This window comes from Panthera onca, chromosome A1, assembly GCF_046562875.1.
Source record: "Panthera onca isolate mPanOnc1 chromosome A1, mPanOnc1 haplotype 2, whole genome shotgun sequence".
NCBI classification, from domain to species: Eukaryota; Metazoa; Chordata; class Mammalia; order Carnivora; family Felidae; genus Panthera; species Panthera onca.
In genome coordinates, this window is record NC_138339.1 from 41,608,346 (window position 1) to 41,628,947 (window position 20,602).

The 20,602-nt window shown below is 45.6% G+C and overlaps 1 protein-coding gene across 2 annotated transcripts in view; it reads right to left on the reverse strand.

The window, feature by feature from the left end:
* The window catches only part of LOC132680820 (uncharacterized), a 59,176-nt gene extending 41,452 nt beyond the window's left edge, over window positions 1-17,724 (reverse strand). The window contains exons 1-2 of one of the 2 annotated variants that reach the window (XR_009610720.2): window positions 16,877-17,724; window positions 13,959-14,140 (exon numbers count right to left, since the gene is read on the reverse strand). Coding sequence is in view for 1 of the 2 variants with exons in the window: in XM_060634631.2 (XP_060490614.1) it covers window positions 13,959-14,140; window positions 17,131-17,259 (311 nt within the window). In the remaining variant the exon portion in view is untranslated. The remainder of the gene's footprint in view (window positions 1-13,958; window positions 14,141-16,876) is intronic. The other variant, XM_060634631.2, reaches the window with a different exon arrangement.
* Window positions 17,725-20,602: the final 2,878 nt, after the last annotated feature.

Below are 20,602 nucleotides of genomic sequence, written 5' to 3' on the forward strand. Positions count from 1 at the left end.
CAATTTCTTTTTTAAAAAATGGAGTATGGTTGGCATACAATGTTGTATTGGTGTCAGCTGTACAACACAGTGATTCAACCTGCACTCTTTTTTTCAAGAAAAGTTTAAAAATATGGCAGGGAGAAGCTCTAAGATTGTGCGAGGTGCTAGCACAAACTTATCAAAATGTTTTTAAGAAAAAGATAGAGTGAATAAAAAAGTAAATCTATGTCTCCAGGTACCTCTAGATCATTAAGCTTCAAAGGAAGCACTGACCCAAGGCCATTCCGGGTATATCTTTGACAAATGCTACTGTTCTACAACACAGAGACTTAGTTTTGAAAATTTAATACACTACTGGAGATCAGTGAGGGGTAATAGAACGTCATAGTTGAGAATACCATACACAATTTGAACTGGGACAAGGAAGACAAGAAGCGTAAGGCAAAAATGGTCAACAAGGAGGAGTATCCTAGGCCAGGGAAGGAGCTGGTTCCTCAGAAGTGGACAGCAGGCCACGAACATGCAGGACCTTCTGGGGTCTTCATTTCACAAGTCCAGAAAGGCCTCGTCTTTGGCCACCCAGTAGGCAAATAGCAAGGGCACAGTGAAGGCCCGCGAAGATGGCGTCCCCATCTTGAATGCTGAGGTGAGGCGGTTTCCTCACCTACTGCCCTAGAGCCCCTCGGTCCTTGGCTCTGGTCATCTCTTTCCTTTCTTAGCAGTCTCTCATGACTCTGGAAGACAAGTTTTTCTATCGTTCTTCCTTTCTTCTCTCTCTTCATTGCTGGAAAGTGAATCTCATCACAAATCAATCCTGAACCAGAGAGATATTCCCAGAAACTCGATGAAGTCAGCCCAGGAGGTTTCTGGAAGCCAGTCACGGCACATGAATCTCTAAATTACTGGCATTAACCAGATGTCTCCTAAATCTCCTCACCTCACTGCTTTCCCACATGGGCAAATCCACTCAGAGCCAACTCCTTTCCTTAGCACATTTCTTGACACCCACTATTCTTAGAGTTGCTTGATCTAAGACATAGTGAGTTACCGGTCCACTGCACAAGAAGAGGTAGCATTTAATGAGGGGAAGGAAAATGGAGTGGGCAGTAGTGAGCCAGAATGAAATCATGAAGCCCAAAATTGGCCTGCCGTCCACTTCTGAGGACACAAAATTGGATGTGGCTGGAGGGAAGCAGGAAGGAAAGAATGCAGAAGGCAGGGAAGCAAGCGTCACCATAGGCTTTAAGGTGGGGAAGTATTAGAACAGCTCCCTGAGAATACAGCTGATGACTTTTGCTTTGTCTTAGTGTACAGGACATCAGGTGCTAGACAAGGACAGGTCTCCTTCAAAAGGTTCAAGATGCTGCAGTTGGAGGGGCGCCCAGATGGCTCAGTCCATTAAGCGTCAGACTCTTTGGTTCGGGTCACGTTCTCATGGTTCGTCAGTTCGAGCCCAGCATCGAGTTCTGCGCCGACAGTGTTGAGACTGCTTGAAATTCTCTCTCTCTCCCTTTCTCTGCCTTTCCTCCACTCAGACTGTGTCTGTCTCTCCCTCTCAAAACAAACAAACAAACAAACAAACAAACAAAAGCTTTAAAAAAAAAAAGGGGGCGGGGGCTACTGTAGTGGAAATAAACCAGCACCATTTTGTAAGTCCCCCTGAGTATGCCAGGTGCTGTACCTGCATGATCTCACCCTTACAACGGAAGTGCAAGGACTGTTATTTGCATATGTAATTCGCTCCCATGGTTCTTGAATAAAATAATACAAAATGGGCCCCGTTGACCTCATTCCCACCTCGCCCCTTATAGGTAACGGCTTTGGTGTATCCCTGTTTATCTGCCTGGCTTTATAGTCTTTGCAGACAAAAAAAAAAAAGACAAAATATACTCTTCTTTCCCCCCCAGGGGTAGTAGGGTTACCCACACACAAGGAAACCAAAGCTCAGAGAAGTTGATTTTTGAGCTGATTTTCGGCTGGTGAGTCAAGAACCCACCTACTTCTAGGGTTTGTTGGCTAAAGGACCCAGCGTGAGGGTTGAGGGCCAAGAGACCGGGCTGAAAGAGACTCCAGATTCTGAATTCAAAGTGTCTGGTTGAGTTAGCAGATTTAAAGGTTTAAAAAAAGTGTTGCACCTTTGTCCTATAGTTCTAAGAGATCAAGGATCAAAGGTACCCCTAATCCCTGGAGCTGGATATTGTCATGGACCATTCAATGAGGGTCCTTTTGTAAGCTCCCAAGAGGGAAAGATTGGGGTATCTGTGCTTAGGGTAAGGTTGTCAGATAAAATGCAAGATTCCCAGTTAAGTTTGGACTTCAGACAAACAAGAAGTTTTTAATATAATTGTATCCCGTACAATATTTAAAAGCATGTCTTGTTGTGGTGGTGGTGGTTGTCGTTTGTTCCATCTCACAGCCTTAGCGTAGGGAAGGGATGGACCTTGGGCCTTTATGTCTAAACACAACAGGCCATAGGTCTGAGGGACTAAAGGGGCTTCCTGGAGTTGGGGATGAGCTATGACTTATTCCCGAACACTAAAAAATTCTTGACGTAGAAATCTTGTGTTCTAGATGTCGTAGGCCTCAAGAATAGAGAAGACCACCTTGGTTATTTGGGGGGAGTATAGCTTTTCAAAAGTTTCCTCAGCAGGGCATGAGAGTTACAAGGGCGCCTCCTCTCACCGGGGCACCATTGGCAAGTCTTTGAATCTCCCGCTGCCGTTAGTTTAGCAGACATAAGACAACACCTTCATGTTGCTTTAGTTTTCATTTTCTTGCTTATTTTAGAAGACAACATTCTCTTACGTATTTCTTGACTATTCGCGTTCTCCTTCATGTAAAAATATCCCTTTTATCCAGTCGTGTTAAATTTGAAAGCTTATCATAGATTGTTATGCCTATTAGGCTATTGTCTGTCACATTTGATAGAAACATTTTCTATCTTGCCTCTTATCCTTTAGATTTTTAATTTACGGATATCTCGATGTTTATGTACAGGATTCTATTTTTTCCTCTGCATTTGCTTCTTTTACTTCAAAGCCATAGAAAGTTGCCACCTCCCTACGGATCTCATAAATTTCTTATTTTCCACTTGTCTTCCTACGTTTGAAAATATTAGTTGACTCTTAAATATGATGGTTCTTTTTTTTTTTTTAATTTTTTTTTAACATTTATTTTTTGAGAGAGAGAGATAGAGCACAAGCAGGGCAAGGGCAGAGAGAGAGAGGGAGACACAGAATCTGAAGCAGGCTCCAGGCTCTGAGCTGTCAGCACAGAGCCTGACGTGGGGCTCGAACCCACAAACCGTGAGATCATGACCCGAGCCGAAGTCTGGCGCTTAACCGACTGAGCCACCCAAGCGCCCCTTAAAAATGATGGTTCTTAAAGAGTGGTTTCAGAATCCCCTACGCCAGAGTACCTGTTTCATTTATTTGATTGTTTGCGATACCCAGAACAGACCTTATTAATCAAAACTGCCCTAGAAGGGTCATGAAAATATGTGCTTTTAACCACCCTCTACGTGATTCTTCTGCCCCTGAGGCTTAAAAATCATTTCTTTAAGCCATATGGGATTTAGTATGCATTTCTGCATACTAAATTAGATTAGGAATAATCTAAGCCCAGAGGGAATGTGTTAGGAAGATCAAAAAGAGTTTACAGAATAAAAGTGAAACCTGATGAGCTTGGCTTGGAGAGGGAATATGCAGGAAGCTCTGGGGATCTTAGTAGGAGAAACCACTTGTCACACATAAAAGGACCAGAGCAGTGAAACGAAGAAGCACTCACTATCTTTCTCTTCACTCCTTCCTCACCCACCCGAATGTAAGCTCCACGAGGGCAGGGGTCTGTGCCTGGCACAGAGTAGGTGTCCCATGAAGATACCTTTTCCCTGTTCCTCCATTCATGGTCCCTTTAGATAGACTCCAATTGTCCTGACTCAGGTGACTGCTACCCCTTGACCAGAAAAGGGCAAAGAACCTTGATTTATAGTCCCCCCCCCCCCCCGCCCGCCACCGCACACATACAAGAGGAGAGGTTATTCCCTAAAACGAAGTTAAAATTGGTTATCGCAGGAGGGAGAAATAGATCCTGGGTGATTTTAAAGTAATTTTGCAGTGTATCATGGTATGAGATTTGATTCTAAGGTAAATTTTTTCCCCAAATGGTTCTCCAATTATTCCCAACAACAGCATTTATTTATTCAGCAATCTTTCCCATCTTCCTTCTTTGGGGTGTTTTTATGCTGTTACATAAAAAACAAAAACAGAACAAAACAAACAAAAAACACGTTGTTACACCCAGCCACATCCACATGGAAGTTTGTATTTTATTCCCTAGATCTCTAACGCTGTGTTTGTAACACTAAGTGTACAGCTTTTTAAGACAAGATTTTCCCATCACCTTTTAGAAGTCATAAACCAAATAGGCTGCTTCTTTCCTACTTACATGGTTCCACTCCCTGTAAATACGCTTCTAGTTTTAATGATACCGTTTTTCGCGATGTTAACATTTTGCATTTCCCTCTAGGACTAAACGGCACGTTCACTTAGCACCGAACTCCCCTCTGTTTTTCCTGCAAGTACGCTCTAACCAGAAATTGATCATCACATAAAATACGTTTTCTTCTTTGAGCATCTTTTTCTTTAAGTTTACTTATTTATTTTGAGAGAGAGAGAGAGAGCGTGCGCACAAGAGAGTATGAGCAGAGGAGGGGCAGAGAGAGACAGAGTGAGAGAGAATCCCAAGCAGGCTCCACGCTGCCAGCACAGAGCCAGATGGGAGGCTCAGTCCCACAACTGCGAGATCATGACCTGAGCCAAAATCAAGAGTCAGACACTTAACCCACTGAGCCACCCAGGGGCGCCTCTTTGAACGTCTTAACAAAGGTGATCTCAACCTTCTTCAGTTGAGTTTATTTTAGGAGATGTAAAACCATGGGCAACCAAACAGAAGGAAGCGAACAATACAGACCTTTAATTTCTCAAGGTTCTTTAGTGTTCAAGGGAGCCCCTTCCGCTTAATATCCAACTAATTTTGCCTGAGCTCCTATACTATATTTCACTTATGTATTATAAAATATCTTTTATTGGGAGACTCCTCCACCTTATCACTCCTGCGAATCTTTAGGGAATATTTCTGCATTGTAACAAATCTACCTTGGTCCTCATTTACTAGCTCTCACTCTGGGCCACTGCTTGGGTCCTCTGCTGGTCACCTCTCGCCATCACACAACTGTTTTGCAAGCTCTCGCTATGCGAGTTTCTCAGAAGAAACAACCCCAGGGATGTGGCCCATGTCTCAGGGTAGCCCATGCCGAGAGGACACAGGTCCTGTCTTGATTCTCTGTAGTCCAGGGCATGCCAGCTCTGATGTCTGATAAAACACTACTGAAATCTTGAAAGGGATGCAAGGGAAGAAAGAACATTTTAAACTAGATATCGGATAGCACGATTCCTAGGATCCGTAGATGTAGGATTGTTTTCCCTTCCCTCCTACACGCTATAGTTCAAGGGCTGGCTCAGTCCCCCGAGAGAGCCTTGTTCGATTTTTCTCTGTACACCTGGAGTCCAAGCTCTTACCCCCTTCAGCCCCAGAGAAAGGAGGAAACAGAGCTACCTCTTTCCCTAATCCAAGGCTCGTTTCATTTCTCCACCAGGTTGTATCACAATGAGAATGCACCCCTCCCGCCATGCCGAGATCTAAACCAGGCAACTCCAGTGGTAAAAAGCATAATTCTCCACGTGTGTTTTTCTAGTCATAAGGGATGTGTGGAGGGCGCTGAACACTTCAGTCCACAGTGGACTGAACCACACTGGCTACCACCCATGTTTACAACTCCTGCTGAAGGAACCATGAGGCCTGCCCCCTGCCTGTCAGTGGGGATCTGGTCTGTGGCATCCCAACAGCGATATTCAAGCCAACCTATTCCCCAGGGAAGAATGGTGATTACCTGGGATAGTCTAAATGAAACCTACACGAAAACTAAAATCAAATGTCTCTGTGAGGACGCAGTCCTTTGAAAGATGCTCCCAGGTTGCGTTACTGACAGAGCACTTTATATCCCAATCTGAAGCCTTTGACAGGGTTTGGATTATTTCACGGACAGGGCTTCCCTGAGTACAACGAGCGGGTCTCGCAGGTATGATTAAAATGCTTCATCAAAGTGCTGAGGCCAAGGGTACAGCTCAAGGAGGAACAACAGGGCTCGAATTCTCCGGTGACTTACCGCAAACGACGTAAGGAGGAAGTCGGTGAGCAACAGGCTGGAAGTTCAGGCCGGCAGACGGTACCCTCAGCAGCAAGACTCGTTCGAAGAAACAAATGGAACACTGCTGTCAGCGAAGGCAGGTGTCTATCCTCTTTGTTGTAGAGAGACTTGTCCCTGGGCCACAGAAGACTCAGTCCCAAATGATTCAGAATGCCACAGAGCTACCAATCGCTAGTGCCGAGGAGGACTGTGCTCGATTACCTTCTGGTCTTGGTTCACCCGTGGTCGGGGTGCTGAAAACAAAGTAGCAGCAGCAAGTGCTTGCCCTGTGGGAGAGGCCTGCAGGAGGCCCAGGAGGCCTGGAGGCCTGGAGGCCAGGGCCCCCACGCCAGGTCTTCACCGTTTAGAAGCCGGGTGGCCGTCGCTCTGGACAAGCCATTTCACCTTTCTGTACGCTAACTGGAAGACCGCACAGTCAACTGAACATCGGGCTGTGGTTTAATCATTCGCAAACATAGACGACTGGGGGTTCTGACAGAAGTGAGCTCATGACTAGGGTGGATACGGACGGCAGGAGAAAGAACCATGGATTCCACCTTACAAATGAGCAGGTCCTGCCTGCCAGGTAATGCAAGCTCCGTGCGCATCCCAATTTTTCCTTTTCACACTCTTTGCAACAGTTTCAACGAACTCCGGTGTAACTCCTTTGACACAACTACACTGGAGGATGGATCTTCCTCAAGGTGTGGCCAGGCCTGCCCTCTAGCGGTCAGAAAATTGCAATGTCTCTTATTATTAAATTGGTTTTGAACTTGGTGATAGTTTTCCATGGTTGGGTCACCACTGCTGTCATATTAGCCGTGGCATAGAACGTCGCATTAAAAGGGACTTTAACATTCCTCTGGTCTCTTTTCATAACTCAGTCCTTCCAAAAAGGTACCTGACTCTTTAACACCTGAGTTCCACATAAAGAAAGAGGAGTGAGGGGCGCCTGGGTGGCTTGGTCGGTTAAGCGTCCGACTTCGGCTCAGGTCATGATCTCACGGTCCGTGAGTTCGAGCCCCGCGTCGGGCTCTGTGCTGACAGCTCAGAGCCTGGAGCCTGCTTCGGATTCTGTGTCTCCCTCTCTCTCTGCCCCTCCCCTGTTCATGCTCTGTCTCTCTCTGTCTCAAAAATAAATAAACGTTAAAAAAATTAAAAAAAAAAAAAAGAAAGAAAGAAAGAGGAGTGAAAACAAGGCCACAGAGGCTTCTTCCCACATTTGATGAAATAGTAATTTTTAAAAAATAATTCAGCAGGGGTGCCTGGGTAGCTCAGTCTGTTTGTGTGCGACTTTGGCTCAGGTCATGATCTCGCGGTCTGTGAGTTCGAGCCCTGTGTCAGGCTCTGTGCTGACAGCTCAGAGCCTGGAGCCTGCTTCGGATTCTGTGTCTCCCTCTCTCTCTCTGCCCCTCCCCTGCTCACACTGTCTCTTTCAAAAATAAACAACATCAAAAAAAATTTTTTTAAATAATTCAGCAGTAGTATCCAGAGAGGAAAGAGATACTACCTGAACCATAATCTTTTAGGTTTGGCAGCCATGAAAAGAAAGAGATTCCACTGTGAGTGAGGATAGCTAGCTCACAAAGCCACCGGCATCTCCCCAAAGCAGAGTTAGTCACCAAAATACTGGGAACTCAGAATAATATTCTATGTTTGAAAAATGAATAGAAAGCTGCACTCAGCTCTCAGGCTGGAGGGAAGACAAAACAGTCCCAGGTGAAGTGGGAAGGGCGGAGGAGAATTCATGGCACCATTTCAGAGGAGCTATCAACAAGCTGTTCCTCATTACAGGTGAACCAAAAGAAAGGCATTAGTACAGAAATTACGTAGATCTACTCCAACAAGAGCGAGCCATGTATCAGGCAAGAAACAGACAAAACAAACAAACAAAACACTCCTCAGGAGGAAAATAAAACCCGAAGGAGAGATGCTGATTTCCTTTGAATGATTCATTATGGAGAAGAATTCATTACAAATATGAATTCAATAAAACAAGCCCTTAAGGAAACATGATAAAACAATTGACTAAGTGGAAAGAAGAGATTGCAGAGCTAAGGAAAATAACTGAGCAAGGAAGCCACATTGTCACAGATCTGATGAATTATCAGTGGTGAAGGAGAGAAAAATGGGGTTGAAAATGGCCTTAGAGGGATGGCCGGGGTCATGGTAGAAAGTGCAGGGTGAAAAGGCAGCGGAATTAAAGTGAAGACAAAAGATACAGAGAAAGAAAAATTGTCCAACTTGGGGACAATTGGTATCCTTAGAATATCAAGAAAAACAAAAAAGAATTTAAAGATACAAGCCAGGAAGAATTTCCTGGAAGGAAGAACTGTATTCACAGATAAAAAGGGCACACCTACCTTAGACCAAAACAAAGTGATACAGAATGATCGAAATTGAGGTATTTCTTGGTTAAACTATTAAATGCTAAGGATAACGAAAACAATCCTCCAGACATTCAAGGAGACAAAAGCGAGTCAGCCACATGAGAAGAAGTCAGGTGGGTTCAAGGCTTCTCCATGGCAATTCCAATGCCCAGAGACCATGGAGCAATGACCACAAACTTGGAAGAGAAACAGTGTGACTCAAGAATATTATTCCAAGTCAGGTGTTATCCAGTATGGAAATAGAAGATGAATATTTTCTGCCATGAAGAGTTCAGGATATATAATATTCACGAACTCATTTTAAAGGTTTTTTAAAATTTACTTCCTTAGAGAGAGAGAGAGAGAGCTGAGGAGGGGCAGAGAGAGAGGGAGAGAACGAATCCCAAGCAGGCTCCACACCGCCAGTGAGGAGCCCGATGCGGGTCTCAAACTCACAAACCATGAGATCATGACCTGAGCCCAAATCTAGAGCCCAACATTTAACTGAGCCACCCAGGTGCCTCTCATGAACTCATTTTAAAACAAAAACAAAAACAAACTAAACTATTTGACAGAGAATCCCAGTTGAATGTGAGGTGAATAATATAAAGATCTCATGAATGAAAAAACTACGAAAAAAAAGAACTAGTATGAAATACTGCTACGATCTGAATGTTTGTGTCCTCTCCCAAATTCCATGTGTTAAAATCCTAAGTCCCAATGTGATGGTATGAGCAGGTGGGGCCTTTGGGAGGTGATGAGTCCCCTATAAGAGGCCCCTTCTGCCATGTGAGGACATATGAAAAAGATCGTTGTCTAAGTAGTGGGTTCTCACTAGCCACCACATTTTCCAAAGCTATGATCTTGGACTTCCCAGCCTCCAGAACTGTGAGAAATAAATATTTGTTGTTTATAAGCCACCCAGTTTAAGATATTTTTGTTACAACATCCCAAACTGACTAGGATAATACACACCAGGTTTATATAATTTCACAGCTATGGCTAATCATATGTGGGAATAAAGGCAGAATAAAAGGATATATGCTACCATAAGCCCTAACAAAGTAAAAAAAAAAAAAAAAAGCAAAATCTGGAGAAGTGAGGTATAGAAGGAAGAATCAGTACAGTAATTCTCTTATTTTTTTGTAGTGGGGCGTTAGCAAAATACAATCTCAGACCAACTCCAGCCTAGCTTTTATAAATAAAGATTTATTGGAACACAGCCACACTCCTTTCATTTACCTATCATCTCTGGCTGCTTTTTTGCTGCAATGCTAAAGCGGAATAGTTGGGACCAAGATCTCTGGGCTCGTAAGTGCTAAAGTATTTACTATCTGACCCTTCACAGAAAATAGTTGTTGGCCTGTTACATAACACCGAGACAATATCCACGTATTTAAATTATATAAATATGTATGTTATCATACATATATGATATATATTTATATGATATATATATATATTTAAATTATATAAATATGTATGTTATCTCTAAGATGTTATATGTGGATTAAAAAATGAGTATGCTTTTTAAATTGCTTTAATAAAATTTTTTCACTGTAATGGGATCTTTATTGAGGACATTTTTCATCTAACCTATTTATGCATACACATGCCTATGTCTAAAATAATGCTCGTTGAATGTTAATACTTGTTACTTCTGAGTGGTAAGATCTGGAGTAAGTTTTTGCTTTTTTATGTTTGTGTAGTTCCTGATTGTTCTGTAATGAGCATGTATAATGTTTTAAAAAAAAAACAGTAAAATGAATAATTATGATGAGGGACCATAAGGCAGGCTGAGGGCAAAGTACAAGCTAGCACCCCCACCCCCCACCCCCAGGTGGGATACGTGTGATATTCCTCAGGCACTCCTGGCTGCCCAAGAACAAAGGAAAGGGAAGAAAACAAATGGTTCACTGAGAGAGATCACAGTCCTGCAGGACACGAGTCTCCATCAGTTTACAAATATCTTAGTAAATTACAAGAAAAAGGCAATCCTATCAATAGCCTAATCTCCAGAAACCTACAGTTTCCTGGAGCCCCAACATCACCTTCCCCTCCATAGTGATATGGAACAAAGGCCAAGAAGGAAATGGCAGGTAAAATTAAATTTCCTTATAACCTGCAGCCCAATGACAAGTGCTTGTGGCAAATACAGAGTAGAACATTTCTGCAGGAATCCCCTACCGTCCTAATGCTAATGCCTTACTAGAGGAAAAACAACCTTAGCTTGACAACAGCAAGGCCTCAGGTATCTTAGGCATTCTTTTTAGCACATCAAAGTCCTTCTGGAGGCCTCCAGTTTGCCTTTACCCCTGCCCCACCTCCCCAACTCCTTAGTAAATAACCAGTCACTCCTCACAACCCCAGGGCAGCTCTTTCTGCCCACAGATTCTGTCCCCGAGCTTTAATAAAATCACCTTGTTGCACCAAACATGTCTTTAGGAATTCTTTGTTGCCCGTGGGCTCTGAACCCCCACCATTCCAAAACCTCATTGATTACACTGAAAAATTACTTTAAAAATATTCCATCTCCAACCCAGCTTCGCTGAGAAGACTGAACCTATTGACTGAGAATTTCTTTATTCCCTCCATAATTGCCACAAGAGTAGGTATGTACCTCCCTGTCTTCTTGAAGGTTACACGTCTGGCAGTCAGCCAGCCAGTGCTTGGCGAGAGACTACCCAGTAAGTATTTGTCAAATGAATGAATGAACGGATTGGCAAAATATGTGTACTGACTGCTCCCTTGAGGTTATTTATTAGAAAACGAAAAAGGATGCGCTGAACTGTGTCCCCCCACATCCATCTGTTGAATCACATAAATGATTAAGTAAAATGAGGCCATTGGGATGGGATCTGATCCAATCTGACTAGTGTCCTTATACGAAGGGGAACTTTGGACACACGGCGGCACCAGGAATGCGCTCACACAGGAAAGACTGCGTAAGGTCATCTTGCAAAAGGTGACCATTCACAAGCCAAGGAGAGAGGCCTCAGAAGAAACCCAAACGGCCAACCCCTCCATCTTTGTCTTCCAGCCTCCAAAACTGGGAGAAAATACATTTCTGCTGTTCTATCCACCCAGCCTGTGGTGTTTTGTTATGAAAGCCTTAGAAAACGAATACAGCTCTTTATGAATTAGAAAGCAGTAAATGAGGGACGCCTGGGTGGCTCAGTCGGTTAAGCGTCCGACTTTGGCTCAGGTCATGATCTCATGGTTTGTGGGTTCGAGCCCCACGTCGGGCTCTGTGCTGACAGCTCGGAGCCTGGAGCCTGCTTCGGATTCTGTGTCTGTCTGTCTCTCTCTGTCCCTCCTCTGCTTACTCTCTGTCTCCCTCTGTCTCTCAAAAATGAATAAACGTTAAAAAAAGTTTTAGAAAGTAGTAAATGCAAACAACAGCTTAATATGCGGAAGAAAAATGGTTAGGCACTAATGAGAGATCAAGACGGCAAGTGTGTTCAAGCTACGTAGCTGAAGCAACAGAATTTAAGAAGCTGAATTCTGAGGTCAGAAAGGCAGGGACGACTTCACAAATTGTGGGCCCCAGGCCAAATGAAAATGTGGGGCCCCCTGTCCAAAGAGATGAAAACAGTGCCAGTAAAGACACTACAATATAAAGCTTTCTCTTTCTTCCACGGCCTTCCTCTCCTCTTGTCATGATGTTTTACAGCTGCTCTTTGATGTCGATCTCAGAAAAATTTTAATGTAATATTAGCATGAACTTTCCCGTTGTCTTTATATGGTGCAATGTTGCTCTAAAGGGCAAACGTGAGAGCATGTAACTCAATGAAGAATCACTGAAATGACTTGATTTGTATCCTGTAGCTCACACAGGGACATGTATTTCCTTCTCACCAGAGCAGCGAAAATGCTGCAAAAAACTAGCGCGGCTGTTTTTATTTCACGTGTTGATATGTGCCCATTCTGGCAACGCTCTACCTTCGCCTTACTGACAGGTGAGGAAGGGCTGCAAGGAAAGGAATTGTGGGCTGCCTCACCTTTCCCTTTGCTTCTGTGTCACAATTTTCAGCCGAAGTGTTGGCTATTACACAGAAGCAATATGACTAAGAAAGAATATGCCGGGGATCCTTGGTCAAGAATGTGATTGTCCCCTTTGTGTATTCAAAGCGAGTTCTGATTGGAACACGGGCACAGCTTCTCGGGGGTTGAGGTCACACACTTGCCTTGTACTCATTTCGAGTCTCACCTAACTTCCATTTGTCGTGGGTGCAGCTGAGTGCTGTCCTCAGGGGGCATCATTAATGCTTCACGTAAATGAGGCCAAAAGGAACAGCAGCGGACGTCCGAGTTACATGTATCTCCCTGCTCACATGTATGTGCCTTGTCTAGTTGGCTTTACCTACAAAAGTTTGAAGATAAATGATTGGGGCACTTGGACGTCTCGGTCAGTTAGGCATCTGACTCTTGATTTTGGCTCAGGTCATCATCTTGCAGTTTGTGAGTTTGAACCCTGAGTTGGGTTCTGCACTGACAGCATGGAGCCTGCTTGAGATTCTCCCTCTCTCTCTCTGCCCGTGTCTCTCTCTCTCTCTCTCCACCTTCTCTTGAATAATAAACAGGTAAATGTAAGAAAAAGATAAAATTATGAAGAACTTCAAGCTGGCCACAGCAGAGCCTTAAAGTACGCACGGGGTCCTGTGAATGTGAGCTCCTGGTGAACTGTCATTCAAGAGCAAAGACATTGAGGGGGCCCCAGGCTGAGTGCAAGCAAACAAGCATCCGGTAGAGGTCTGTAAAGCCTTCCTGTAAAAAAGTGCCAAGGTGAAGTTCAGTGTCCACCCCTCAAAAGTAGACACAGGAATTAATCATTTCACGCTCCTAATGTCCAGTGGGTTTTACGGGTCAGACTGAGAACCTATATAACACAAAACCACCTTTCTAGGGGGACTGTTCTTGAGTTCTCAAAGACTGGCCTGCAAATGTTCTAAAGTAAAAGCTACCTGTTCCCATCAGTCTTGGGTGCACATGTGACTCTTTAATAAGGCAGAGCACAGTCAGGCACCTTGCCAGGACCAGGAAGGGAAGGATGGAGACCACCTGGTACAGTGGGATCCCCCGGCTGGAAGCCTGGAGACCCAGGTCGGGGATCAGGTCCAATAAGAAACGTGTAGCCTTAATAACTCATTTCCAATCGGGCTCATTTCTTTCTTCTGCAAAACAAGTGGGTTGGATTTTGATGATCCCCAAAGGCCCATACTGAGCTAAAAATACCCCAACCAGCAAAACTTTGTGTGACGGAGAAGGGAGAGAGAAAAGAGCGACAGAGTTGCATGGAATAACTTAACAGTGAATAATAAACTGGGGCCAATTTTAGAAACCAAGGGGCTGGTCCTTACCAGCTCTTTGCAGGTCTTGCAAGTTCCCTGGCCACTTCCGGTCTGACTTCTCCCAGGCCAAGGGTGGACTGGGGCAATGGGTCATGGGCGCCTTTCCCAGCCAGCTGTTTCCTGCCTGCCCACCTGGAGTGATGCTTTGCTCCTGTTACTCTGTTGTCCAATGTTGGCCAATTTGTGATGCTCTGTCAGAAGAAGATCATGGAGGACTTGTGACCTCTCTGTTTTATTTTATTTTATTTTATTTTATTTTATTTTATTTTATTTTTTTAATATACTTTACTGCCAAGGTAGCTAAAAATACAGTGTATATATTGTGCTCTTGGTTTCAGGGGTAGATTCCCGTGATTCATCGCTTACATACAACACCCAGTACTCATCCCAACACGTGTCCTCCTCAATGCCCATCACCAATTCTAATGTTTTAATCGCCACTGTTTTTCTGACCAACCCCTTGCTGGCCTCTGATCCCCTTAAGTCTCTGGGAACATCGATGGAAGCAAAGTACTCAACTGACAATAAGGTTTGGAAGAAAGCAAGGTGGGGTTAACACCTGAGATCTAGCTTTGATCCTAAAAGCTGGGTGACCTCAAACAGGTGTCTTCTTCCTGTGGTTATCAGTTTTTCCCCTCCCCAGCGTCTCTTCTCAGGTGACAGCACCTTGATTTTCTATTGTGGATGCACCTCTTTTCTATTATGAAATCCTAATATTTCAGTGGGATTGACCCTTCTCCCAGCTCCAGGAGTATGTCTGTACTGGCCTAATCCAATTGGTACATCCCATATCTCTGGCCACAGTGATGGCTCAGGGCCAAGAACAGGAGCAGTTAGAGCCAACAGGAAGGCTTCAGGCCTGTAATAGGACTTCTGGGGGAGAAATGTTCATTATCTGTTCACTAGATTTGAAGACATAAGCATGTGAGGCTTAGAGTTGTGGCAGCCATCTCCCTGACATGAAACCAGGCCAGTCTGAGGTTGAAATCAACAAACGTATGAGGAAAAGCAGAACAAATAGCAAAGTAGAGACACTGTTTCAATAACATTTTCTGAGCCTCTGGATCAAACTGTACCTGAAGCCAAAAGCCACCCCTAGATCTGAGTCAATTAATTTTTTTTGTTTATTTAAAACGGTTTAAACTGAAGTTTTGGTCACTTGCAAGAACAATAATCCTAACTCCTACACTTCACGTCTCTGGACCCCAGTTCCCTCTACTGCGAAATGGCTATTTTGTGGACGGTAATTAGCATGGGCCAGCACAATGGCATTTTTTCCAGGAGTGGTCATAATTCCAGGGTGGTGGCAAAGGGAATACCTCAAAGTGCCAGGGACTTGCGGCTTCACCCAGTAAGCATCAGATATCATGGTATTGTGTACGTGTTACACAACAACCTTTAATATATGTAATTATACCGTTTGCATACACTATAACCCTGTATTTCTTTTTTTTTATGTTTTATTTATTTTTGAGAGAGCGTGAGCAGGGGAGGAGCAGAGAGAGAGGGGGGCAGAGGATCTGAAGTGGGCTCCGTGCTAACAATAGTGAGCCCAATGAGGGCTCGGACTCACAAACCATGAGGTCCTGAGCTGAAGTCGGACACTCAACTGACTGAGCCACGCAGGTGCCCCTATAACTCTGTATTTCTAACTAGAGTTATCACATCCATCACTGTGGCCAGAGATATGGCATGTACCAACTGGATTCGGCCAGTATAAACCTATCTGGGAAGCTGGGAGAAGGCTCAATCCCACCGAAAACATTAGGATTTCATGATAGAAAACAGGTGCAGCCACAATAGAAGTCAGGGTGCGCTGTCACTGTCCCCTGGGAAGAGGTGCTGGGGAGGGAGAGAACTGATTTCTAACTGTTGAGCCCCAGATGCCATATTCAATTGAATACCAGAGGCCTCGCAACTTGGCCTCTCAACTTGGTTGGATCCAACAGCCCTCCCTCCCCACTTCCTCCCTCCCTCCCCACTCCTGTGTTTCCAACCCACTCCTGTGTTTCCAACGTTAATGGCACCACGCCCCAGTTGCCCAAGCCTGAAACCTGAAACCTAGAAGTTGCCTTTCCTTCCTCTCCCTCTGCCCCCTCTGCCTTCAGAGTCTGTTCCATTTTGCAAACCTCGTGATTTGCAAACCTCTTGGCCTTTATTTATTTTCGAGACAGAGAGACACAGAGCATGAGTATGGGAGGGGCAGAGAGAGGGAGACACAGAATATGAAACAGGCTCCAGGCTCTGAGCGGTCAGCACAGAGCCTGACGTGGGGCTCGAACTCACCGACCATGAGATCATGACCTGAGCCGAAGTCGGATGCTTAACCCAGCTTAACCCACCGAGCCACCCAGGTGCCCCTTGAGGTTGGCCTTTACATAGCTCTCATAGTTTCACCTTTCTCTCCGACTCTCCCGCCACTTCTGTATTGCAAACGCCCCCCTGCCGTGCCCTCGCCCCGCCCCCTGCCTCTTGCCCAACTCGCTGACGCAATTTCTAATTGGTCTGAAGATGGCTCTTCCCTTTCCGGCTTCTGGTTTCAGCTCCCTCCGCTTATCTCTGTGGGCCTAGAAGGGGGTAACAGCGGCAAGGCTACTACCCCTGAGCGACCACGTGATCCTTTGCGGTTCCTCTTTGTAAACAAACCTTCCCTAGATTATTCTCAGGTGAGGGTCCCATCCATTTCTCACTGGGAGCCTAACTCTCACAGGTCTGCCCATGAGCACCTCACTCCCCACGAAGATGACCCCATGATGACTCCTCCCCCCCCCCCCCCCCCATTCTGAGTCTGCCGATCTTGGAGATCGGACAGGAGGGAGGAGGACCTGAGAAGCCCATGATGGCAGGGCCAGGTTTGGCTTTGGGGAGACCCTGGTGATTTGTGGGAGAAGAGCTGTTGAAATCTCTCTACCAGAATGCAGGCCTACCTCCTCTTTGTCCTCGGTCTGGGGCCCTGCTTGTCAATGCTGCAGCAAATAGGAAAAATGTCACTGACCATCCCCTCACGGACGGCCTTCTGGTGCAAGATTAGTGAGGCTTCCAAACACACAGAGGCTTCGTCACCATAGATCTTTCTAATGCTAGCTGATGTTTTCCATTTATGAAGTTCTCTTACTAGAGCTAGCTTTGCCCTGAATGTTTGTGGGCGGGCAGAACTCGGGTAGCTAGCGGTCACTCTTACCGGGAGAGAAGACAGGTGAGGGAAGCAGAGCAAACACACCCAGTCTGACCCAGCGGGTCGTGAATTTTCTGCATCGGAGGAGAGCGTCGTATTTGTATAACATGTTACAGTTGAACGAGGGCCTTTCATCTCCAGCGGCTGGCACACGGCTGAGTGATCAATATCCGTTTTGTAAATGATGCAATGAATGTGCAGCGTCTTTTTCTCCTCTTCAAAATAACCCTAGAAGGTAGGCAGAACAGAGATTCCCAGTCCCACTTCACAGAAAAGGAAACCCGGGTCCAAGGGGGTGGGAGAAGTTTCTGGAGACTGCACAGCTAGCAACTATAACAGCTCAAACCAGAATCTAGGTGTGTCGGTCACCCGAACCGGTCCGCTTCAGGAGGACACCGGCCCGTCGTCAGAGAGGGGAAGGGCTTCTGGAAGGCGTAGGGGCTTGGATCACACCCTGCCTCGACAGGCACTGCTGTAGCCCAGATGGGAGCTGCCACGGGGCGTTGTAGATGGGTAGGCAGAAGTTCAGGCTGCAAAGCAGCTGGGAATTGAGCAAAAGGAAAAAGAGAAAGATCTTCCGGTACCAAGACTCCAGGGAAACGTTTGTTGACTTTTTGCTTTGTATCGACTATTTCCAACTAGGCGTGGAGCTAACTTTTTGATACAAGGACTCCCCGGGGTGGGTGGGGAGTTCATGACCCCGTTGCCGTGGCTCTCCAAGCAACCGCAAAGCCACAGCAGCTCCAGGCAGATGCCTGGATCACGCGGAAAGTGTGGAGGGAACTACACAGAAAACAGCGAGCACTCCTGGGAAAGCCAAGACAGAACAACAAGAATTTAAAGGGAAAAACAAGAACGGCGAGAGGGGTGGGACCACCGTCGTCAGCGCTGTGCCTTCGGGATGCCAGCGAGGCCTCTCCTGGACTGCTGCCCTGCAAAATTGTTCCCTAGAAAACTGAACTAGGACAGGTCCAGAGGAGCCAGCAGCCTTAGCTCTCAGCCAGATCTCTTAACATGGGTCTCTTGGTGGGACCAAACACATAGATAGGAACATACATACACCCCCTTGCTCATAAGCTGTCCTTGCTCCCTATGACCTGCAGAGTGAAGTCTGGGTGCTTCTCCAAGAGCCCACGGGCCCTACTGAATTTTTCTCTCCACCTGCAACAATTTTCTTGAATTGCATTTGTGCAGATTTCTCCCTCCTTGGCTAACTTCGGTTTATCCTGAGGCTTATGCTTCAATGTTTCTTTTTCCAGGGCACACGCGACTCCACAGTGGACCCAGCGCTCCTTCTACATGCTTCTACAACATCACCGACCTTTGATAATGGCCACACTGCCAACTCTGTCAGGGGCATGCGTGTGGCATCCTCCGTGTATGTCCTGTGGGCAGCAGCGGTCATAGCACTTAGGAAGGGTCCGTTAAGTATCTGTTCAGTAAATAGGAGGGAGAACTAGTCAATGTCTTTGTAAGCACCTTCTCTTTCCCCATGCAAGGAGGGAAGGGGAAATAACCAAGTGGGGAGGGGATTTAAGCAAAGGGATTTTCTGAAGGCTAGAAACCAGATGAAATAAATGACCCTTAGTCTAGGGGTGGTCAAGCAGTGTATTATCTCCCTTGATGACCGTGCAGCCACAAATGCTTCTGCTGAAAAGAAGGACCACATTGGAAGTATTGGAGAGATTTGGAGACGTCCTTCCTTGCGAATAAAAGCAGAGAATCAAAATCCACCGAAAGTCTGGACACTTCCGAAAAGCGATCGCACTCAAATCGCTACTGATCAGGCAGGAAAAGCAACTTGTATGAGGCCCAGAGATGCCGGTGTTTGACCTTGGTCCCAAGAAACCTGGCCTCCCTGTGGATCTGTTTGCCTAAAACTGTTGACACCAAAGCTCCAAACAATGTGATTCACCCATAGAAAATGATCAATACGTGAAGGGAGAAATGACGACAGAGACTTGTCCGGGTCAACTGTTGGCATGTAGGGTGGTCAGTAACTGGCTGCTGAGCAGTAGAAAGAATAAACGAATAATAAATAGGTCTGCAGTTCAAGATTTCTGCCACCAGATGGCGAAGTTCTTCTCCTCCTCCTTTTTTCCTGCAAATGGAAGCATCGTTTTGGAGATTTTTAAGTGGGAGGATTTACCTTAAAATCAAACAGTTCTCTGAAGAAATAACATCTTTTATTAAGATAGTTTATGGGCACGTCTACAAGCCATGCATACTTAGCTTGAACATTACACAAATAGCAATAACATTTTTCTCATTGTCTTTGCTATCCCTCCTGACTCCCCACTCCAGTCAGCTCTGGACAAATAATGTCATTAGAAGGAGACGGTGTCCCTGGGTGTGAGTAGCATCATGGTTAGAGGGGGAGGGGCACCTGGGTGGCTCAGTCGGTTAAGCATCCGACTCTCGATTTCGACTCAGGTTCACGAGTTCAAACCTCACATCGGGCTCTGCACTGACGGTGCGGAGCTTGCTTGGGAGTCTCTCTCTCTCCGTCTCTCTCTGCTCCTCCCCTGCTCACGCTCTCTCAAAATAAATAAATAAAAACTTAAAAAATTTAAAAAGGAAACAGAGGAAGAACGCTAGATGGTGGTGGCGGGGGAAGTTGAGTATCTAAGAAGCTCACGCTCTTTGGGGATCAACAGACCTTTACCCCAGTTACAATACAATGTATCAGATACTAGAATGTTGGTGTGTGGATGATGTTTTGTGGACCCAGAGGTGCGAACAACAACCCCGTCTTAGTTGAGGGGGGGTACAGTAAGTCCTTAGAGGCATAGCTCATGGGTTGGATGGACTTTGAAGGATGAGAAGGAATTCACCAAGGTACCAAGGCAGGAAGAGTATTCACTCATTCATCACATATCTACAGACTGCCCATCACTCTGCTGGTCACTGCGGATACAGTGTGAGGAGTAGGGGCCAGGGGGTCCTTCCAGCAGAGAGAGCAATGAAATGCTCTCCAGGAAGAAGACTCAGTCCTGTGAAATTATTTGTGACAGGTGGGGGAAACCTCCAGGTATATTTAAGAACCAATAGAAAGTTGCTGTTGTGTTAGGATGTACATTGGGAAAGGAGGAAGGAAAACGGTGGCGGGGGCGGGGGCCCTTGGGTGGCTCAGTCAGTTAAGCGTCCAACTCTTGATCTCGGCTCGGATCATGATCTTGGTTGAGATCATGATCTCACGGTTGGTGAGACTGAGCCCTGAGTCGAGCTCTACACTGACAGCAGAAAGCCTGCTTGGGATTCTCTCCCTCATTCTCTGCCCCTCCCCAGCTCTCTCTCTCTCTCTCTCTCCCTCAAAATAAATAAATAAACTTAAAAAAAAAAAAGAAAGAAAATGGTGGGAGCTGAGACCAAAGAGAAGGGCAGCATCTAGTTTGCAGAAGACCTCAGCCTTTATCCGAAAACTCAATCTTTCCCAAACAAGTGTCCTACCCATAGCAACCTCACCATTTCTTCCACA